This window comes from Cannabis sativa, unplaced genomic scaffold, assembly GCF_029168945.1.
Source record: "Cannabis sativa cultivar Pink pepper isolate KNU-18-1 unplaced genomic scaffold, ASM2916894v1 Contig3, whole genome shotgun sequence".
Classification (NCBI taxonomy): Eukaryota; Viridiplantae; Streptophyta; class Magnoliopsida; order Rosales; family Cannabaceae; genus Cannabis; species Cannabis sativa.
Genome location: NW_026870039.1, coordinates 4,377,914 through 4,401,894, shown reverse-complemented (window position 1 = coordinate 4,401,894; position 23,981 = coordinate 4,377,914). Strand labels below are relative to the sequence as shown.

The 23,981-nt window shown below is 33.9% G+C and overlaps 4 protein-coding genes across 4 annotated transcripts; all 4 read right to left on the bottom strand.

Annotated features, from left to right (window-relative positions):
* Positions 1-5,500: 5,500 nt before the first annotated feature.
* Positions 5,501-6,305, bottom strand: LOC133033242 (uncharacterized). The gene is made up of 2 exons (XM_061107914.1): positions 5,745-6,305; positions 5,501-5,648 (listed from the first exon to the last, which is right to left on the bottom strand). The coding sequence occupies exon 1, from the start codon at positions 6,255-6,257 to the stop codon at positions 5,757-5,759; it is 501 nt and encodes a 166-aa protein (XP_060963897.1). The 5' UTR covers positions 6,258-6,305; the 3' UTR covers positions 5,501-5,648; positions 5,745-5,756.
* Positions 6,306-10,739: 4,434 nt separating this feature from the next.
* On the bottom strand, positions 10,740-13,762 carry LOC133033194 (type III polyketide synthase B-like). Its single transcript, XM_061107829.1, has 2 exons — positions 13,145-13,762; positions 10,740-11,959 (listed from the first exon to the last, which is right to left on the bottom strand). Exons 1-2 carry the CDS (start codon positions 13,326-13,328, stop codon positions 10,905-10,907), a joined length of 1,239 nt encoding a protein of 412 aa, XP_060963812.1. The 5' UTR covers positions 13,329-13,762; the 3' UTR covers positions 10,740-10,904.
* Positions 13,763-13,872: 110 nt separating this feature from the next.
* LOC133033195 (5'-methylthioadenosine/S-adenosylhomocysteine nucleosidase-like) lies at positions 13,873-18,349 on the bottom strand. Its single transcript, XM_061107830.1, has 8 exons — positions 17,927-18,349; positions 17,779-17,842; positions 17,305-17,396; positions 15,802-15,908; positions 15,441-15,515; positions 14,735-14,809; positions 14,484-14,576; positions 13,873-14,400 (listed from the first exon to the last, which is right to left on the bottom strand). Exons 1-8 carry the CDS (start codon positions 18,018-18,020, stop codon positions 14,203-14,205), a joined length of 798 nt encoding a protein of 265 aa, XP_060963813.1. The 5' UTR covers positions 18,021-18,349; the 3' UTR covers positions 13,873-14,202.
* A 1,466-nt stretch (positions 18,350-19,815) lies between these two features.
* Positions 19,816-21,810, bottom strand: LOC115704299 (COBRA-like protein 1). Its single transcript, XM_061107732.1, has 6 exons — positions 21,735-21,810; positions 21,540-21,625; positions 21,004-21,463; positions 20,668-20,833; positions 20,260-20,516; positions 19,816-20,169 (listed from the first exon to the last, which is right to left on the bottom strand). Exons 1-6 carry the CDS (start codon positions 21,808-21,810, stop codon positions 19,877-19,879), a joined length of 1,338 nt encoding a protein of 445 aa, XP_060963715.1. The 3' UTR covers positions 19,816-19,876.
* Positions 21,811-23,981: the final 2,171 nt, after the last annotated feature.

Sequence of the window (23,981 nt, the reverse complement as noted above, 5' to 3'; positions counted from 1 at the left end):
GAAAGGAGTGAAGATTCAGTTGTAGGAAAGGTTGGGTTTGAAATTATTAATCTAAGTATTTCATTCTGGAGTACACCAGTTTTATTTGTGAAGCATAAGTGTCCTTTAATAAGGACAGATGTTATGTTGAATAATTTAGGGAAGGATTACTTTTCTCTAGGGTCGGTCTTCGATCTGGTTATTACCATTTAAAGACTCCAAAGGAGGATGTTCCTAAAGCAGTTTTCGTACCAATGACTTTGTAATTGTTTTCATTAAAGGTATTATGATTTCTTTGGATCCAAGGGAGGCAAATGAGAGACACCCTTGGATGATTTTGTAATGTCCCTAGAAGCATAAGTTTTATACTAAATGTAAGAAATGTGAGTTTTGCTGATCCTAAATTTACAATGAAGGTTAGAGATTTTCCAGAATTAACAGGATACTATAGAATATTTGTTGGGGGTTGTCAACGCCCTTAGTGGAATCAAATTGAAAGAATTGAAACATAGATTAACCCTTATACCAATTTTAATGTTGTTAGTTAGTGAGGGAAAAGTGATTAGATGTGATACTTCTATACAAGGATTAGATTGTATTTTGACACAGCTTAGAAGAGTTGTTGCTTAATTACTTAGACCAATTGAAGGAATATAAGAAGTGGTATTTTAGTCATGATATTGAATTGGCGATAATCGTTATGCACTGAAAGTTGGGCACCATTTTCTATATGGTTAAAATGTGAAATTTATACAGATCATAGAAGCCTCAAATACTTTATCTTTTGGAAAGATTAATTAGGAGGCAGTGACAATAGTAAGTGTTGATTGAAGATTATAACGGTGTGATTCCTTATCACTCTAGGAAGTAAATTAGTAGTAGATGATGTAAATCGAAGAGGTCTAGGACAAGTTTGTAAAGAGAAAAGATCTCACCAAAGGTTGTTAAAGATATAACCAGAACAGGGATTGAGTTCGTGGTTAGAGAGCTTATTAATATCACATCGTAGCTTGTAACTTGATTTACTGGAAATAATTTAAAATGGCCCAGCAGATTGACTCTGAACTTTAGAAGTACGAAGAAAGGTTTGGAACCGGCTTGGCAAAGGACTTTTGATTTTGTGAGAGGGAAATTTTATGATATAAATTAAAATTAGTGTATTAGTCCGATAAGGATACTGAATGGAAGGTTTTAAATGAGTTTTCATGTAATAACAGTTATTAGAATACTGTTAATGTGGTACTGATGCAGATTAAAGATTCAAGTTTGTATATTGCTTATATAATGGATGAAAGAACTATGCTGATCTTAAGTGTAGAAACATTAATTTCAAGCCGGGAATTTTATCTTTCTTCAGGTGGTTCCAATGAAAAAAAAAAAAAAATAATTCAGAAATTGGTGAGAAAAGGGAGTTAAGTCCCAGGTTAATCAGTATGTTTGAGTTTTCAGAAAGGGAAGGTCGGGTAACTTATTAGCTAGCCATACTCCCTGTTTTATTTAGAGTTTACAACATATGCTTCAAGGTTTTAGAAATACAAAGTGGAAGAAATCCATATACAAACCTGGGAGAATATTGAATTTCAAACAGATTTGTTATATGAGGAACAATCGGGACAGATTTTAGAACAGAAAAGAGAAAGTGCTGCGGAACCAAAACTATAACACTAGTTCCAGTGCTGTGAAAGAACAATAAGATTGAAAGGCAATTTGAAAGATGAAGTCACAGTTGCGAGAGCTGTGTCTCGAGTTGTTTGAATAAATTTCGAGGACGAAATTTCTATAAGGAGGGGATAATTGTAATATCCCGAGAATTATATTGATATTTATTTGGCCATATTTTATTAAATATGTTATTAAGTGGGTATTAGAGTAGGATTATAATCCTACTTAAACTAATCATGAGTTGATTATGGAAATATGAATTAATGAATAATAAAGCGTAATTTATTAATTACGGAGATTGTATTAGAATATGTGGGTATCGTAGATACCATATGTAATATCCCGGAAAATAAATAATATTTAAATAGACATATTTTATTAAATATGTAATTATTTTGGAAACGAAGTAAGATTATGATCTTACGTGGGATAATTATTGAGAATTTATTTAATGAATTAAAATATTTTCGGGCCTAGCAATTGTGGAAATTTAGCGATGTGGTTAGTAATGTCACGACATTAATGGAAGAATTATTTTGGGAATATTTCGGACTAGGTTAGAAATATTAGAATGTCGGTTTAATAGAATTAGCAAAATTACCAATATGTCCCTAGGTTATTTTGGAGATTATTTAGTTTTTGAGGGTAATTTTAGTTACCTCTTTTATTTTATTTAGGGGGGCTGTAGCTTTTTTTTAAAAAAAAAAAAAAAAAAAAAAAAAAACAAAGAAAAGAAACTTTTCTCTTCCTATTTAAGTTACTTGTGAGTTAAGTAACTTCATTTTTTTTTTCAAGCTCTTCCTCCTCCTCTTCCTTCGAGCAGCTGGAACCAGCCATTAGGGGGACTATTTCTCTTCAGCAATCTTCTATTTCAGAGCTAAACTTAATCCCCAAGCTAACCTAGATCTTGAGGTAAGTTCCTCCTTATGTTTTGTTGGTGAAATCCTAGGTTCTAAGGCTAGGTTTTGATAATTCTTGTAAGTTTTCGTTTGTAGATTTAGTTGAGGTTTGAGTGTGATATTCTAGTTGAATTAAGTCTAATTGTGTATGTTTTAATTGAATTCATGGCTGTTGGGATTGATTTGTGAATGAGGAAGCTAAAGGAACTTAGTTTTCTTCACTTGAGCATGTGAATTTGAGCTAGAGATTGAACTACTGTAATTTGCAGCTTGGGATATGCTATATTTATGATATTATACTGCTCTGGAAAGTTTGGTTAGGTTTGGAGGAGTTTTGGGTCGAATTTGAAGGAAAGAACCCAAGGGAATGCAGTGCCGGAGCCTGGTCGGCCAGGTTGGTTCTGTGCACCGCAACGGGTCGGCAGGTTGCTTGCGGGGAATTTTTCCGGGTTTCCTTCGAGTTCGGCTTTTGGCCCGGGAAGTTGTGTATCGTCTGTTTTAAATTTAATATGGAATGCTTGATCTATTTTGGAGTTGTTGGAAGTTAGGTTATGTTTGATTTTTACTAAGGTTTTAATCCAGAATTTCGAGTTAAGGTATTTATTAAGTTTCGATTTGTCGTGACATAGGACTGGGATCGCCTAGCTTGTTTTCCACCCAGGACGGCCCGTATACTTAAGTTCTGAACCAAGGTAAGAAAAGTATTAAATACTGTAAAAGATTAATGTTTTGATTGTTACAGATTTGATTAAGATCGAAATCTTGTTAAACGTTGTTGTGACTTAAACCTAATCGAGGTTAACGATATGTACTGGATGTGACTCGATTATGATCGAGGGAAATAATAGGAAACGATTATTATCGTTTGACTCGATTATGATCGAGGGAAGTATTATGAAACGATTATTATCGTTTGACTCGATTATGATCGAGGGAAGTATTATGACACGATTATTATCGTTGTGGCTCGATTATGATCGAGTAAAAGAAACGGTTATTACCGTTATGAGTAATTACTCCTGAAACCGCGGATAGGTTTCTTACTTATCGTTTGTTGTATCGGACAACGATAGTGACATATACAGCTCGTGGTTAACGAGTGGTAGGGGTACTTTATGAAGTACCTAAATTATGTGGTTATGAAGTTGTGGAACGATCAAGCGTGTTATTATGTGATGAGTTGTAACTAAATTATTGTGTTATGGTATGATTGAATGAACGTTATATTATTTATGAAATTAGTCTCTGTAACTGTCGGGGGTAAAAAAAAATACATGTTGTAGGGATGTAAGAATTGAGTGCTTTATGAAACAATAAGATTATGTGTTTGAGTGCTTTATTAAGCACTGAGATTATGTGGTTACTGTAATATATGAATTAGAGTGATTTATGAAGTACTGAAAGTGAGTGTTTATAATGATGTGTGATTAAGGTACTTAATAAACCACTGAGATGGTTGATTATGAATAGCTATAAATATTCTTTATTATGTATTAAATTTGCTTACATAAGCATTATGTTATTTTTGTATATGTAGATTGACATATGTAAGACCTACCGGTATGTATATTATATTATTATGAAATCTACCTGCACTTTCCATAAAGTCTATTTAGTAGCTTTTCTTGCTGAGTCATTGTGACTCACGGGTGCTTCGTGGTGCAGGTATGGAAGTTGGAAGCTGTGTTCGGCCATGAGTCAGAGGTCTCCAGCAATGTACATATCAGCCTGGGGTCTTGGCTTCTGGGAAGCAGGATCGAAATTCCTTTCTATGTTTGGAAATGTAATTTATTGTAAAAGAATATTTTTATTTTATAAACAGGGGATCCCTATATTACGACATTATTTAAAATGAAAGTCTTTATGTTGAATTTAATTAAGATTTAAATTAAACCACACTTTTCTAAAATTTATAGATTAATAATAATAAGTTTATAAAAGCACACACGTGGCGCTCCTGAGGGTCAGGGCGTTACATAGGGCGACCCAAGAAGCAAAAGGTTGGAAGAATTAAGAACAACCGAACTGCTTGTAACGGTGAAAGGATTATCAAATCACGAAATTGTAGCATGTGCGGTGCCAAGGGGCACAACAGAAGCACTTGCAACTACCGAGGTTAAAAATGTTATTTTAGTTTATTTGTATCGTGATGTGTTGGACTATTATGTATTGTTATTGAATTAATGTTGGACTATTTTAAACATTAGAATTTGTGATATTTTATGTTTACATAATTATTATAATTTGTTGCATGAAAGAAAGGCGTAAAATTTGTATGAACTCTTGAAAAAACATAAACATACCAATAAAACAAACCAGTTACATTGTTATCTTAATAAATACCAAATAAAAAACACATTTGTTCATGCTAAATTCTGGTAAAACAAATCTACACACCACCGCTCTCTAAATTTCTTCATATTCTCATCGTGCACATTATCAAACGTAGTCTCCAGCATACTATGCTCGATGTGCTCTATCACGTACATCCCGCAGTTACCGCTGTATGAGACAATAAAAAGTAAATAAATAAAAGTATGCAAATTAAATTCAAGTTAAATAAGAAAAAAATCAATTGTAATTAAGTTACCTTGTCTTTGTCTGTGGAACAACGACCCGATCCATGACTTTTGAAGTGAAATTTCTGACCTGGCTCTCTGAGGCGGTAAGTTGAGGCACGAGGATCATGTCATGACTCTCGAATGGGCCAGCCTGCAGTAGCAAATTTGGTAGTAATTTTTCCCACATTGTCAGGTGACGGTTCAATTCGTTCGGGGAAATCGATCCGAGGCTCGAGTCAAATATGTTCAACAACCAATGATCCAGATCTACCTCTAGTGCCACCCAATGCTTTGCTCCATCGAAGAGGAGGGCCATATATATTCTCTCCTTGTTCTTCCAACTGGCCAAGAATTGACTTTCATCCCCTCGAATCAAATCTCATATGCTCTCGTCCCACTGATAGTTAGCCTGCCCATCACCCGCAGCTTCCTACCGAGCAATAACTCTTGCTGGGAAAATACACGGCATTATGACACATCTACTCGGGTAGGACTCGGGATAAAAGTGTTGCCGCCTCCTCATCAAATGGAATGCCGCATCCAAATGCTAAAACATGAAAATTAAATATGTCAGAGATTAAATAAAAAAGAGTTAGATAAAGTCTATAAAAGAAAAAGCAGTAAAAAAATCTTAAAAACTTACATCGTTCCCAAGCTAAAACTTCGGAGTATGCAGTTCGAGGAACCAAGACGAATGGTATCGACCGGTGAAGCACTCTCTCGGGTAATTGTTCCCAATCTGGCCGAGTACCCAATTGTGAAAAGTCTTGAGCAGCTTCCGATCAACCACTCTAAGTGGGTCCGCATTCACGAGTGTCGAAGTAGCCCTAGCCTTCTTCTTCATTTCAGTGTACTCAGCGAACCACCTAGGCCGCCTTCTCTTCCTCCGGTTCTCCATGACTTCTGGAGCTGTCTCTAACACCTGCACCTCAGAATCCTGAGTATCCCCGATGCTGGTGATATTCGTCTTCTCAGGTGTACAGAACATGTCATCATCATCCGGTTGGTAATCATTTGGGAGAATGAAGTCATCTTCCGGTGTCCGAGCCTCCTCTTCCGGTTGTGGGTGTGGGTGTGGCTGTGGCTGTGGCTGTGAATCTGCTGCCGGCCTTCCAGGATCTTGTAGGAGCGTCATTATGGTCTTCAACTGATCCATAATCGCTGTTTGTCCTCTTAGCAGAGCGGCCTTCCCCCTCTCCACAGTCTCCAACCTTGCCAAAATGGCAGGGTATACTGGATCGCGAGCCTCCAAGGTGTTGGGAATAGAAGCTAACGGGGGAATAGGAGGACCCTATGACGCTGCAAGTGGGTCAACACCACACTGATCTGAAACTGAAGCTGCAGATGGGTCAACACCAGACCCATCAGGTTCTAAAGCTGGAGATGGGTCAACACCAAACCCATCTGGAACTGCAGGCGGTGCACGTGGAGGAGACGGTGGAGGTGGTGTAGAGTCTTTAAATATTCGGGCTGCCTCCGCTCGTTCTTCCAATGTGGAGGCAAGCTTTTCGGCCTGGCTTCGCAAAGCATCCCGTGTTGGTTGCCCATCCTCACCCAACACAAGTTCCTCCAAGTCAACAAATAACGGAGGCTGACCCCCGATTATGTAACTCACAAACTCAATCTCGTTCGGCCGAGGACATAACATGGAGTACACTGTCAACTGAAAAATATAACAAATATATTAATATAATATATGGAAATTAACATGAGTTCAACATAAAGCGTAACAAACTTACATTTTTAGCAAATAATCTGGTCACTTCATCCTTCCTGAGTGTAGTGTTCGGCTTACTCTCCCAGTTGACCATTCTCGGAAAGCGATGCGACCTCCTCACTGCATACTCGTTGCCCAGCTGTAATATGGCCTCGTATGCCCAATACTACAACGCTGCAGCATAGCCGTAGGCTGAGTATTTTGCCTCCTTCTAAGTGACTCCCTTCTCAATCTTTTTCAACATCTTATTCTTCACATCCAAGTAATCCTTGTTACAAGTTTCCATCAGCTTGGTGTAAGAAATCTTTCCCCATGGGTACTCGTAGAAGAATGGAAGGTTATCAACCATTCTTATCACAAAAGGAGGAACGACAGTCTTTTCCTCCTTACCAGTGAGGACGCCCATTACAAACAAGGCCATCCCCAACTTGTAGACATCATCAGCTTCTGTGCAGCTCTCAAAAACTCTGCGCAGTTGGCCGAAGGTGATCGAAGCACTACCGTTGAAATATTCCTGAATCAACCGGTCAGAGCTTCCATTTTGTTTGATGTCTTCCTCAGTAGGGCCGGGCAACAAGTTTAACCCGGTGACCAAGCCGAACTCCACCCTCCCAAATCTACATCTCTTCCTTCCCACATAGAAATGCACCTCGTCCAGCTTGTCAGATTTTATTTTGTGAAGCATTAACTGATGAAAAAATGCTCCAGAAATTTTTTTTGAAAGGGGATTCCCTCACCCTGTCCAATAGGTTGAATTCTTCAAATTTAGCCTTAATCTTCGGGTAGTAGTAACTACCCCCGCCCCATGTGACACGGTCAGTGTAATGGTCTGACACTGGAATTATAAGATGTGTAGTTCCCTGAAAAAAAAAAGCAACAACGATAAATAATTAATAATAAAACCATAACCAGTAATTGATAAAACAATAAAAAATAAAACAATAATTCATAATTAATAATTAATAATTAAACAATAATCAATAAATCAATAATTCATAACTAATTTATACTAAAATAATAATTCATAAGTAATAAACAATATAAGATAAAATAATGATTAATAATTAATAAAACAATAATTAATTATTAAAAAAACAATAAAAAATAAAACAATAATTAAAAATTATTAAAACAATAAAAAATAATACAATAATTAATAATAAAATAACAATTAATAAAAAAACAATAATTAATAAAACAATAAAAAAATAATAATATAACAATAATTAATAATTAATAAAACAATAAAAAATAATACAATAATTAAGCATTAATAATAAAACAATAATCAATAAATAATAAAAAATTAACAAGACAATAAAAATTAATACAAAAATTAATAATTAATAATAAAACAATAATTAATAAATAATACAAATTTATAATTAATAATTAATAATTAGTAAAAAAATAATCATTAATAAAACAATACAAATTAATACAATAATTAATAATTAATAATAAAATGTTAATTAATATTTATAAAAATTAATAATTAATAACTAATAATTAGTAAAAAAATAATAAATAATAACACAATACAAATTAATACAATAATTAATAATAAAATATTAATTAATAATTAATAAAACAATAAAAATTAATACAAAAATTAATAATTAATAATAAAACAATAATTAATAAATAATATAAAACAATTATTAATAAAAAAAAATAGAACAATCACTAAATACTTATTAATAATTAATACTAAAACAATAATTAATAAAATAATTAAAATTAAAACAATAATTAATAATTAATAATAAATTAAAAATTATTACTTACCAATAATTAATTAAAAAATACTTATTAAGTCATTAAAAATAAATTAATACCTAAAACAATCACTAAATAATATAATAATAAATTAATACCTAAAACAATTACTAAATCATTAATATTAAAAAAAAAATTAAAAAAAAAATAATCTCGGGTCCGATGGGTCCAATTGGACCGATAGGGTACCCATTGGACCCATCGGTCCAATCGGAGCCATAGGGCATAACTCCCTGCCCATACAGAACACTCCGAGCCCCCACCCCATCGGACCCCTTAAATCGTACCATCAGACCCGACCCTAAAGGGACCATCGGACCCATACTCGAACCCACAATGGGACCATCGGACCGACTGCACCCCATCGGGCCGGCCTTCTTCCCCAGATCCGAAGGCCATTTTCACAGTCGGAATCTGAATCCCATTTTCACAGTCGGAATCCGAATCCCATTTTCACAATAAAACTTAAATCTAACCAATAATATCTCACAAACAATCTCAAACAAAATAAATCTTTAAATCCTTTCTAAAAAAACAAAAAAAAACCATACCTTTGACATTTTCGGAGTGGGTCGATGTTGAGAGTTCGTCGGAGTGGGTCGGGGTTGCGAGCGTTCGGGTTGTGAGCGAGTTGGTCCGAGTGTGTGCTCAACGTTTGCGTGTGACGGGCCCGGCGACTGTGTGGGTTTTTTGGTTTTTGGGGGTGTGGGTTTGGTGTTCGGTTGAGAGAGACGAAGAGAGAGGAAGAGAGAGGCTGATTACAAATGAGAGGGGTAGTTTAGGAAAATTGGTAAAATGGTCATATATTACCAATTTTAATAACTTTGCATTTAGGGGACAAATTTTTAGGTAATGTAAGTATAGGAATTCAAATTTCCCTTAAAAAAATGAAGATTCTAAAATATTAATTTATTTTTCTTTTATTATTAAGAATTAAAAGGAGGTAAGTTCCGAGCCAAACTCTTTTATAACATGCATGTGGAAGCTCAGGAAGAGAAACATAGTAGAGCTGTCTGGAATAAGCTCATTGTTCCAAAACACAGGTTTATTCTTTGGCAGGCTAACAATGCTCAACTCCTTACCCGAGATCAATTGAGCAAGTTTCTAAGTTTACTCTCGAACCTTTGCCCGGTTTGTGAGAGTGACATAGAAACACACTCCCATCTCTTCTTTGACCGTGTGTTAGCCAGGAAAACTTTTGTTGAAATAGGAAGATGGTTGGGATTTGTGGATTGGCCGATTGATGCTGAGCACATTCAGCAATGGTGTATCTGGGGCCCCCTTGATTTCAAGAACCGAGTGATAAACAGTGTTTTTGCAGCAGCGATTTACTTGTTGTGAAAAAGTAAAAATGGTTGTATATTTGATTTAGTTTGTACTTCTCCTTTTAAGGTGAGCATGGAGATTAGGAAGATTTCTCAATCTAGAATCTTAAGTATGACTTGTACCACCCTTAAAAAGCAGGATAAATACATTATTAATGTAATTAGGGGCTAATAGCTTTATCTTTTGGTCGCTGCCTTGCTTGCAGTCCTGTAGGCTCGTTGAACCTTTGTTGTGTTTTGCCTTGCTAGTTTTGAATAAAGCTCCATTTTGTTCAAAAAAAAAATAAAAAATAAAAATTTTAATAGCTACTCACATTATATAAAAATGTCAAATTTTAAATTTAATATAATATTATAATTTAATTATCAGTAAATAAAATATAATTATAGTTCATACATAAGAAGAATTAATTAAATCTATTTATACATAAAAAAAATGGTATAAAATAAAAAAGTAACACCTACTAAAAAAAATATCTCTATGTCTATATTTTGCGGTGACTCTACTTAACCATTTTCTTAAATTTTTATAATATAAATAAGAAATGAATGACTCACGAAGAGCAAAGTAAACAAAATGACTAACATTAATGTTTAAAAAGTGAGTCTGTTAGGTGAATAAATGAAGGAAAAGGTGGCAATCATCTTTTGGAGAGACAGGGATGGGAAACCAAAATTGGGGACACATGATTTTTTTCTCGAATTATAGCAATGTTAAAACCGGAACTGAATTTTCTTTTGGGCATGAAACAAATCAAACCTTTGTCCTGACAAAAAATAAAAACAAATCAAACCTATTGAAATTGCAAATAGAAAGAAAAAAAAAAGGAGAATTTTATTTCCAACTGACTAAGTCTCAAACAAAAGAAACAAAATGTCCAATACACTTCATTTGTCTTACAATTTATTTATTGTTTTTTTCATGAAAATTGTACGTATAGAATCATTGTGTAATAGTAATAATAGGAATAATAGGATCATATTATGGTTGGAAAGAAGTAAGATTCCTAGCTAGAATACCCTCAAAAGTAATGCCTGGTCCAAAAGCCAGAACCAAACCCCATTCATTCTGCTCTTCCTGGGCAAGGCCAAGGCCATGGCCATGGCCATAGCCACCCTGCTGCTTCTTCTTCATCATCATCATCTTTGAGCTCTCTTCAATCATATATTCCAAAACATACACAATAGTATTACTACTGGCATTCCCATAATCCATCAAAGCCCTTCTACTAGCAACCAATTTCTCCGGCACCAAATCAAGCCGTTTCTCTATCCTATTCAGTATAGCCGGTCCTCCAGGATGAACAGCCCAAAACATCTTATTATAGTACTCTTTATCAAATCCAACCACTTCCATTAATTTCTCACAAAACCCTTCAACATTATCTTCGATCACTTGGGGAAGCTCCCTATCGAGCTTGAAGCTGATCCCCTCTTCAGTCAATCTTCCATCAATGGCTTTGTCAGTTCCAGGTAAGAATTCCTGTGCAGCAGCATGAAGCTCGAACAGAGGCTTCTCTATACCCAAGTCAGGGTCCGACCCGATAATCATGGCTCCAGCACCATCTCCGAACAGAGCAACGCCAACCAAATCGTACGGCCTATCTGGGCTGGGAGGTTTGTAGCCAATAATTGTGGTTTCCGAAGTGGCGAGAAGAACACGGCTACCTGGGTTGTTCTCGGCAATGTCTTTTGCGACCCGGAGACCGGCGACGCCTCCGGAGCAGCCGGCGAAGTTGAGCATGAGTCTCTGGGTGTGGCGGTTGAGGCCGAGTCCGGCGGCTAAGTAGAGGTCGCCACCGGGGAGTCTGACTTCGCTGGATGAGACGTAGACCAAGTGGGTTATGTGGGAAATGGGTCGACCCCATTGATTGATGCAGGATTGGGAAGCTTCTATGGCCATCTCTGTTACGGCGTCGTTGCAAATGTCGAGCCTTTGTTTGACGGTGGGTTTTCCTTCGAGAGCAAGCTCTGGGTATTTTCTTAGGATCTCCTCCGACATTACTACGTATCTGGTTTTCACTGTCGTTGTTTTGCCTGTAAAACCCATCAACAAAACAACTCATCATATTCATTCAATTTCAAGGTACATATCTTCGTACACACTTAACACAGTACACAAAAATCACCGCTCAGCTACTCATTTCTTTTATTCTGTTTTTCTCAAGTGTAAAAGTTATAGACAAAATTCTTTTATATGAAGTATGAACATGTTGATCCTAATTATTTATTACATGACTTCATGCAAGTTTTCATGACATTTTAAAAAATCAGGGTATCATGTAAGAAAAATCAGAAGTTTTCTCTTTTTGGAAGTTGCACCTATTATCCTATCATTATACAAAATGTCATAATAATTCTAATTAAACCTAAACAACAAAATGAATTTCTTTTTTCAAATATTTTAAAGCTCCTATATAATTTTTTTTTTCTTTTTATCAAAAAATACAATCTCTCAAATTTATATTTAATATATACCAAATTTGTACTACATAACACCAAACTTAAAAATAAAAAAGTGATAATGAAAATAATTACTTAAATATATATATATATTTTAATAAATTCTTAATAAAACTCATACTAAATATAGTTTAAGGAATTATTATATAAGACACCATTTTTTTTTGTAAAAGATTTATATTTTTACGTTCAAAGAATGTTTTTTTATGTTTTTACGGTGTTCCAAAAATTAACACGAAAACAACATAAAATTAACAAGAAAACTACATAAAAGTAACATGGAAATAACATCAAAATAATAACAAAAAATAACAAACAAATAACAAAAAATCAACAACAAATTAACAAGATTACAACACAAAAAGACCGTATTTTCCGTAAATAAAATAAAAAAAAAAATCGTAAAATGTTTAAAATTTCGTGAAACTGTATTTTTGTAAATTTTTTTGTTGTTTTTATGTTTTTGTGAAATAATCCCTTATAATAATTCATAAAAAATATAGTTTATAATGATTCATAAAAAAATATAATTTATAATAAAAAATTATAAGAATATCATATTCATTGACTCAGCACCAATACTAATGCAATGTGAATTGAAAGCATAAAGGTTTAAGGTAGTGTATTGTTGATTGAAAAAAAAAAAATCAGCACTGCATATGTGATGTGAATTGATATGTAGATATGTTGAATTTTAGTGTGTTTGGGGTTATAAGTGTTTTTAAAACCGAAGATGAACAAGGGAAGCGAAGGACTTACAAAGTCGAGTGAGTTTTCTTTTGAGGTCAAGATCATCACAATTGGTATCTCTGAAATACCCATCCACCAAATATTCTTGCATCACAAGTTGGTGAGGGAAGGCCTTGCCTAGTGCCAAAATGGTGGCTTTGCCTGGGTTGGCCTTTTTTGACAAAATCACTTCCCCATTATCTTCGCTGCCCATTATTAGCTTTTTAGTGAAAGATCGGCTTAATTGGAAAATGTGTTTGTTTCCTTGCCTTGAAACAATGAAAGATTGGGTTGTTCTTATATATATATAGTTTTGGTTCAATGCTTCTTTCTGGGCATATCAATCAAGTTCAAGAAGATGAGTTATATTGTATTAAAGAGATAATATGAAGTGGGCAGTACTTAAAACAAAAAACAAAATTTTCAGTTGAGAAACAAGCTTTTCATGAAGGTATGTAATGTTTAAGGTGCAGTGCTGGTAGAGATTTGTTGTGGGGTTTGGGTGAGATTATCTGTCTGCATTGATAGCATGAACCTATACCATTTTTATCACTAGTCAAATATATCTTAGCTAGCAATATCTGAATAATATTGTATTTTATAGCTAAATAGTAAATATGTAAATCAATTTCTAGTGTTGTATACATTATTATGTCATTAAACATAATAGCCATTTCAAATATGAGGGCTGGTTCATGTGTTACGTTCATACTTATTACTTGTCATCAATCTCTCTTCAACCCTTCACCAGTCCAAAATTTCAGCCAAAAACAGAATGAAGAGTTTATTGAAAGAAAAACACCTGTTTGCAAGGGAAATTATCGAGCACCCCAAAATTATTGCTATCATGGCAAACAGCCTCAAGCACAAGGGGGCAAAAAAGATTACAGAGTTTAGAATCGGCTAAAAATATGTCAATATACAGATTTTGAAGACTAAAACCACATAGTTGTGAGTTGTTTAAGAGATGTGCCACTGAACCATGTTATTATTTTGGCCTGTTGGACAATATGAAAGGACATATAACCGATCAATTCTAATATTTTTGGAACTGAATGTGTATGAAACGATTGCAAGTAAGACACCCATCAAAGTTCACAGAGGCTCTTTCCATTGATAAATTCAATTACTTGGGTGACTGACTGCTCAAGGGCTGCTGTAACTGCGGCCAAATTCTGCAAGAATTCTTCTGCAGTTGGCTTCTCTCCATCCACTATATCAGTCACAGCCTTAACAAATATTGTAGGAACCTTGAAAATATCAGCTACGTATGCAACAGCTGCACCCTGAAACCCCATTGTAGAGAATGAGAGGACATACTAAGGGGGAAGTTGATATGCCAATTGAAAAAGCTAAAAGAAAAACTTACTTCCATATCTTTGATTGTAGCATCATTTGCAGTGATTGATGCTTCATCGTGTGGGCACATGTCTAAGGAGTCACCAGTAGACAACTTTCCAACCTGAAGTGAGCAAATGTAATCAATATTCTCAATAGTGTTCATCAAATGAAATTTACATCAATATCATGAGTCATGACTCAATAGAGGAGGGCTTGAGGTATCAAAGAAAGTAGTTCAAACTTCAAACTTCCAAGTTTAGGGGTCAGAACAATAGTCACCTTTAGATTAAGCTCCTTCAAAAGTTTGGGTGTTGAGCAGGCCTGCCGTAAACCAACTCCATAAAGATCAAAAACCTGCAGGAACGGGAGATAGAAAATTTCAGTGTTGCACACGTCTAAAGCAGCAAATAGATACATCAATAACGGTGACAATTAAATTATAGGTATATCCGTGTAGTTATAAAATATAAGATTTCATTAAACAGAAACCTTGTTGAGATTTGTGGGATCAACTCTCAAAGCCACATGCTCTCATCCTATAGAATCTTTAAACATATAATGTGGTGTGAAGATTATGCAAATACTCACACCGGGTAATTTTGTTGTCTCACCTACTTAAAGCTTTTGTCCAAAAAAATAACCTACAATAGGAAGATCTACTGAAATACTTGGAGTCGTGGAACTTATTCAACATTCTAAGCACATAGTCGCAGAAAATGTCCATTTTCCTAATACAATTCATTGCAGTTTTTGGCCTTTTAATTGGTAAAGGAAACAGGTACTAGCTTTAATCTTCTGAATAACTCTCTGCAGCATCATGCCTAGAAAGAGTTTAGGCTTCTATATAACATAAAATCACTCTTCTGAGTCCCGCCAGTTAAGCACATATTTACAGAGACTTTAAAATATAGACTGCTTAATGTAAGTATGTACTTTCTTAATAAAGCAAGATAAGTAGAAGCATGACAAGCTAACAAAAACTCACAGGAATAGGGATCCTTCTGTCATGGAAAGCTACATCAGATGCAAGAAAAACATCACCGATGCCTGCTCCTTTGGCCTGAAGCAATCCATAATATATCATTATTATAAGTTGGAGTCTAACACTATAAAGTAATCATAGCAAATAAACTTTGATTTTTATGAAACTCATACGTCCTAGTATACATCAATGATTATAGTAATGAATCAAATCAACACAACTAGTTTTAGTCAATAGTCGATAAATGAACTTTCAAAACATATACAGAAAAACTAAGGAGAAAAAAATGGAAGAAATATGGTGACTAGGAGATTGGATCACAGTAATTACAATGTTGAAACTAAACTGAGTATGAGAGGCATACTTTAAAGCCACCAGCTGTTCCAGCATTTATGATAAGGTCTGGCTTTAATGCTTGGACAGAAGCATATGTCACAAGAGATGCTGAAATAGTGCCAACACTGTCAACCCCTGGAAATAAATTGCAGGAGTCAGTAACAGAAGTTTGGAAATGAAAGTAATTATTTCATCTGGAAAACAGGCCAGTCAATTTTTTGCGATAATAATATAACAAACACTCTAATAGGGATGATCAGATCTAAGAGTAAATCTTTATTACGCTAGAGTCTAGAAACAGGCACATTGGAACTATATACATCCACGTAAATTGATGTGAATATGAATATACAGTTGCAACAAGAAAGAAAATTCCTAGATTATTTTTGGCATGAGATCAGGAGAGAATTGCACGGGAAAAATCATAACTCGGTGCGCTCTTTTGATTTTAAAAATGACTTATGTATAAAACGGACCAATATCAATTATCAGAATGTGGGTTGCTACATGGCTAGATAGACTTTTCTTATATTAAAAATAATCTAACAAAGAATTCAGCCACAAATATTGAAATCCGACCAGAAAGTTTTTATTAATTATCCAAGATTTACACAAAATAGCTCTTGGAGAGGCTTTCTCTCCTATTCTAACCTTTCAAGAGGGCTAGATCTCTCCCAAGGAATTTCTCTCAATTCTAAACTTTCTTCAACATATCTCAAACTGAGTTCGACTTCTCTATGTATAGAGAATAAAGCTTGCCACATCAGCAACCTAATTAAAAGTTGCTAACCAATACAAACAGAACACCTCAGCCAAAAACAATTAACCAGCTAGTACAAATTACATAAAATAAAACTCTCAAAGACTAATCGTTTGGTAAACAAACTGAATAGGAGTCTTATCATGGCTGTTCAAAGTTAAGGGTTCAAAGACATTTTCTTTGCTGATCTTCCTCGGAATTAGCAGAGTATTTTGTTTCTGAACTTTCTACTGAACGCTTTGCCTTTCTATCAGTTTTGTTAGCAGGAAAATGGTATTTCTTTTTCATGTGTATTTTAATTTTTGAGGTGCAAGTTTCCTGCACCCTTCTTCAATACTTGTAGCTTTGTTTTGATTAAAATATATAAGTAAATTCCACTCGCCAACCTATTGGTATCAAGGTCACACAATATCAAAGGGAAAAGGTTAAATACAGAGTGGTTTTATTGCTTTGGATAGCAAAGAATTTAAAGATGTCATATTCTCATACTTATGCAGATATTGGCCTTTTTTCATGTAATGTGCTCTTTTCCTTTTCTTTTCTTTTTTTTTTTTTTTTTTTTTTTTTTTTTTTTTTGAGTGGTAAGTACTAAGTAGTATGGGGTTCCATTCCATCTCCGGAAAAAAAAAGGAAGTGATGAGTAGAGTAGCACATTATCATATAAACGGTATTAATGTGGACCCTCTGAAGCTAGAAGGCACAGGTGATAACATTTCATTTAAAGTAAATTCGACAAACAAAAGCGAAACTCAGTTTAGTTGAGAAACTTACCCAGAGATAAATCTTTTCCTGGCCAAACTACATTAATATGAAGATCCTTGTAAATACCATGATATCGGACCCAAGGTACCCCTGAAGGGAAGCTGAACCAATTTCAAGGTAACATGTCAAACTCAAGACCAAGCAATATCAGTGGAATTTGTTACAGCAAGATGCATATGAATTTCGATACATTATATACCAAACTAGTCAAAATCAAAATGCATCACTAGTAATTCAGTACAAACCCAGTAAAGAAAAGAAACAGTACTTCAAAAAATGAAAAGAATCGGTTGGTATTCATAAAAGACCGTTCACTACTACCATGGGCATTTCATAGTCAAAATTAATGACGGAATTAAATTTAGACCAAGTACGCACACAAAATACTCAAACTTAAATTGGGTGATCCAAGAGACCTGGTCAATGACAATCCAAGAAACCCAAGAAAAACTCAGAATATTGAGAAAGAAAGTAGAAACTCACGCCGAGCGGGGATCTTCTGTAAGCTGGAACTTGTTCACCACAGGAAGCGCTTCAGTTTGCATAGCTGTGAATTTAATCCCAAATCAATAACCACAAGAGCCCAAGAAAATCAGAACAACACAAATATCAATATTGAGAGAAGGAATACCGATGACGATGAGGATTGTGGAAATGGGGCTGTTTTCAGCCTGAGAAACTGCGGCTTCCTCCGCAGCATGAGATTTGTCGCCATGAGGAGCCATTAGATTTCTCTGTTTACCGTAACTTTTCCAGGAAAATATAAAGGCAAGCCGAGAAAATGAGAGTAAAAAGCGAGAGAATATGCTTGTTTGTCTTAACCAAAACTCTAATTTCTTTCCTTTTCTTTTCAATTGTTAATTTGCAATTAGTTGTGGGATAATAATGATATTATTGGTATAAACTTATTATATAGCTCTAGTCTAAGCTATTTTATTTATTTATTATTTTGCCCGAAATTAGAAAAGAGAACTATTTATAAAATTATGTAATTAATATTTCCATAATTGGAGTGTTAAACTCGTAAGAAGAAAAGTTGTGATTTCATTTTAGGCGCATGGGATTTTCCAATCAAGTATGCTAACGTGGGGTTTATTTATTTATTTATTTATTTTATGTCATTGTGTGTTGATTGATTGTTGGCTTGATTGAATTGTTTACTTAGAAAATCTTGCCAAGATTAACTTATTTCATATGTTGAATACTTGAATTTTCTTAGTGGCACACACAAACTTCACAAGAGAAAATTAGAGCACTTGACTAGAAGAAGCTTCAATATATGTGTACAATTATTTCAACATTAGCTTTTTAGATTGTAAATTTTTCAAAATTTGATAAGATATATTAAATAACTAATATATACAAATATATATAAAAAAATTAAAATATTCTTTTAAATAATAGATAAAAGATGCATCTTTTAATTTATTTTTTTTTCGTAACATGTGTTTTAATATATATATATATACTAGATGAGAGTTACGTGGCGAGCCACGTAAATATTAGTTTTATATAAGTTTTAGTAGTTTTTGTTTAAGAATCCAGTAACTGAGCAACGGCAACAACAATGGTAGATAAATCTATTTAAGTTTTTCATATTTGTAAAGATTATAAATCTAAACTTTTAATTTTCTTGATTTGAGATTTTGAATTGTTCTGATTTATTTGTTTATGAATTTATTGAAATACTTGAATATTTATTGGTTTTGATTTTGAATTGTTATGATGTATTCATACTTGAATATTTATATTAATGTTAAATTTAACAGAATATTCTTTTATTTTTAAGGTATATTCTGTTAAACCAAGAAATGCCGTTAAATAGGCACTTTTAATATATAAAGATATAAAAAAAATTAAAATATTCTTCTAGATAATAAATAAAAGATGCATCGATATTTCTTTTAATTTATTTTTTTTTCGTAACATATGTGTTTTAATTTCTTAAAATATTTCTGTAAAACTTTAAAAAGTTTTAATAAAATTCACACTTGATATAGATAAATGAGTATTGTTGATCAAAAGAAACTATAACAAATTAAGTATTATTAATAGAAATAACAAATTCAGAACTTTATAGTAATTCCTCTTTTATAATAATTTTTGTTCACTATTGTAGTTAGATAAACTTAGGAATTAGAAAAGAGTAAACTCTTATAGAGAAATCAATCCTTTGTAAAGATTGAAAATTTGGATAGACGAACCTTTCCAAAGTTCAATATTGTAATTTTTTTATTGTTTTCAAAATATGTATAAATTGAGAACTTTATTGCTGTATTTATTTTGAAAAATAGCTAATAAAATACTTCTACTATTAGATTATTATATCAACTTATAAATGATATTATGACATGAATATGCCAAGAATATATGCTTTGGTATTTGTCTTGTATATTTTGGTTTCTTTTTGACATGTTTAACTTACTATGTATAATAAGTGCATGTTCACCCGTTCACATATATCAATAAAAGTTGGACCAGTTCATATGAGTTACAAATTGTACAGGAGGAATCAAGAGATGAAGACTATCCAAAAAGAGAAAAGAAATAGAAGCTTGTGTTGCTTATGGTTAATTATTCATTAAAGATGTGTCCTGAAAGCAAAAATAATGAAAGGAAGGACCAAAGAGAGCAATGGTTTATGTTTGGAGCTACCATTTGGCAATATTGGGAAGTCATCTGGTGGGGGCATTTGACAGTTCTCACCATTGAAGTATATTCTTCTAGGGAAAGCCCATCCATTTCTTAAGGTAAATGATTCAAAGTCTTTTCTCAATAGAATATCTGTACTCACTGAACCCACCTGGTTTTTTTCATCAGCACTCAACAATAAATCATTGTAGTACTTTTGTCCCCAAAACAGGCCCACCTCATCTGAAACATCAAAAGCTTAATTAACATTAACATTTACAAGAATGAGTGAACTAAGCTAATATTTCAATATTTGTTGGAACTAAGAAGTACCTCCCAATCCAACAGCTGGAAGCAAAGTACTATTGAAACTATAAGCTTTTTCCAATTGTCTGAGACTTGGATGCTGAACTAGTACATTCCAATCTGTGTAGTTTCTTTGATAGTTGTAGTTTGAAACTGTAAGCTTTACCTTCCAATGGTTCATGTAATTTGTTTTAACATGCCAATGAACTCTAACTGGGCACATATGATCACTACATTTCACTATGTTATTTACTGAATTTGAGCTTGATAGATGGCTTCCTTCTCTGTTATATATCATATGACATTAGAAAAATTCTTTATGAGACAAAAGAAACTTTTATTAAACTTGAATGAATCAAATGAGTAAACTTGATTGAGATTAAAGAAAGCTATTCATAGAGTTATTAAAAGAGACCAATCAACCAACCAACCAACCTCATGCTCATGCAAGAATCAGTACTTTTGTCAGCCTCCCTACATCCACAGCTACAAGTTGGACATGCAGTGATGGTAGGATTGTAAAATGTAGAAAGTGAAACACAACACATTGGTGTTTTGTTAGCCAAAAAGCTCGAGTAAGTGCAGGTTGATTTCCATGTTCCTGTGAGCCATGATAAAAAGAAGAGCTTAGAAATCTTCATACTAAAATTAAGCTTCTTGGCAGCTGCCTAACTCTACAATATTTAGAGACCATGAAACTATAGTAATTGACTCGAACCTTAGACTTCACTTGGGCTTTTTGTAACACTTAATTTGGTACAAAGTACTTACTAAAAACTTGGACACGTCTTCTGCCTCCAATATCTGAAGAAACTGTGGGATTAACATCTGAAAGGGGGCCACAAGTGTAGCCAGGACCCGGTGCAAGTAAGATAAGATTCTTAGGTGCATGTGCAGAAGAAGCATGCCCTTCTGGAGTGCCAACTTGAACTTCAAAGGAAGAGAATGAGTTTGAAGGACTAATGGTTTGAGGGTAAAGCGTGCCACCTCTACAGCAGCCTGCCGTCATGCTTTCTGGCGAAGCCTGTTCAAGCAGAAGGTCTGCTATAACAGGGTCTTTCTTGCAGGAGTGTGGTATTTGGGAATTGAAAGATGAGCAGTTTCCCATATCTGTGGCAAAAGCACCCCTCATTGACCAAATCACTTCATTATTTGCCCATGTCCAGCCTATATTCCAACCGGGTTTGTCCACATGGCGATACTGATAGTAGTTTTGGATTGTCACCCTTGCCTGCAACACAAAATTGCTTATGATTTTGTATTGGATAAGGTTTTTATCACAGTTGTTATTGACATATTGTACTAACCAGATAGCCACCTGGATTTGATGTCCATTGGAGAATATCAAAAGTGACAGTAATGTTTCCATTAGGATCCATTGGATCATAGCAATCTAGTACAAAGCATAGAAAAAAAAAACATAAATTTAGCAAACACCAAAAACAACATCTATTTTCTAGGGGAAATGGAAATGAAAGAAAATATTAGGAAAAGTGTGGTGCCTGATAAGCTGCAAATTGCAAGTGACACTACTGATATCAGTTGAAAATACCATACTAGAGAAAGGGCAGTTGCCATTTTTATTGGAGATAAGCTGAGTAAAGAAAAAAAAATACTTGTAGTAGGAGGAGACAAACCTTGTAAATTTCCTTTACTTATGAATTTTATTATCAAGAAATGATTTTTTTGTATCATTCTAGATTAACCGACTTATGCTAACTCATTCATCATTGACATCCTCAAATCAAACAAGAACCATTGGAAATATCAATAGGATAGGAGCAGACAAACCCAAATGATTAGATTCTTTAGTGACTTAGTCTAAGTAATCATATGATGCCACACAAAATGAAAACAAACACAATATGTTTGGAATTACCCTTTGTCTTATTCCACATCTTTAGTGTATGAGAATGTGAAAATCGGCTTGAAGTAGTTTCACTTACATATGGAAGAAAAACTCAAAATGTTTGATTCTTATTTAAATAAATAATTAACAAGATAAAAAAATTGCTTTTACAATCATAGAACAAACAAGATAAAGTTATTACTTGGGAAATTGATAGCTGGGATCAGTGGATAACAACCTCATTTTTAACATTAAACCAGTAAAATTTTGATTTGAGAAAGCAGTATGTTTTCTGGGGAAACAAACGGCTAATATATGAGACAAACACTTAGTAGCGCTAAGAGTTTAAGAAATTTGGTCTCTTCTCCTCAACACATCCCATGATGCAAGAAAATATTATTTTTCCTAGTCTAATTCATCATAAGTTTCTATTAATCTAATCTGACATGACATTTTTCAATCTGGCATTGTTCTGTGCTATCTTAGATTGCATAATTGAGAAGCCAAATGGTTGAAAACCCAAGAAAGAAAGACTCAACTTAGGGACAATGCTGCTATGTACTAAATAACCCTCAACTAATTCAGTTCACATTGAAGTTTTACAGAGCTGGACAATTTTTCAAATTTTGGAGAATTTGACTTCTCAAGTGACTTTAGCTCAGTGTGAATCCCAGATTTAGTGGGTGCTGACTTTCATTACTACACAATAACATTAGACATATAGGCCAACTAGGCTTCCATCAACTTGGAGATACCATTTTCCTGACTATGATGCATAGAGATCATGTTATCCTGTCCATTTAATATTCCTAACTTCCCAACCATTATTGGAGGGAGACATGGTTTTTCAAACTTTAATATCTTTGCTCAAAGAGTCAACTCTTGAATAAATAAATAATAAAAATGATTCATATCATTTGTGTATATTTTACCCTCCAAATTATCAATCATCAATCAATGAATGTACAATCAATATCAATATCAATATCAATATAATTATATAAAAGAGAGTTTAAGAATAATAGAGTGACATATTATATTTTTTTAATGTATTTTTATAATTTTTCGGGAGTTTCAAATTTTCACTAAATAAAATGGTCATATGTTTTGGTTTGCGAAAAGCAACCCTGTTCTCGTTTGCGAGGAATATATTTTCACGTGTTTCGTTCAGCTCGGTATACACAGTATAAATTGAGATGTACTTTTTATATTTTTTCTCTTCTTTTTATCTTTGGATGATTCCTTAGATTCATTGTTTCTCTTCCCATGTGGCTCATGCATGGATCTTGCTTGTGTTTGCAACGTTTCTTTCTGCATTGCTTGAGCTGGGTTTATTCCTTGAGCTATCTTTTAATACCTTTAGTTCAGACTGAGTTTCTTCCTTTCGAATATATATAAGTGCCATGTCGTTAAATTATCCCATAACTCGCCTCCCGCAGTAGACGAGTTAGTAGTTATTCTAGCCTAGAGCGCTGTCAATTGGATATTGTCATTTAGGTTTTTCACCTTTGCCGTGGTTGTGCTAAAGCGACTCAAAAAAGCCATTAGGGATTCCCCAAGTTGTTGCTTGATATTCGTCAAAGATGACGCTTTTGGTCTTCTGTTCCTCGCTGCCTGGAATTACTTTTTGAATTCTTTAGATAGTTGCTCCCATGAAGTAATGGAATGATTTGTGAAATTATCAAACCATCTACTCGCTTTCCCTATTAGGGATGTAGGAATCAATATGCAACACAAGTTATTAAACACATTACTTGATCGCATTATTGTGTTAAAGTTATTTTAATGTGCAACCGGGTCTGTGGTCCTATTATACTGCGCAATAAGAGAGTTCTTAAATCCTTTTAGAAATTACGAATTCAATATATCAGGGTGGAAAGGTTATGCATCGTCATTTGAG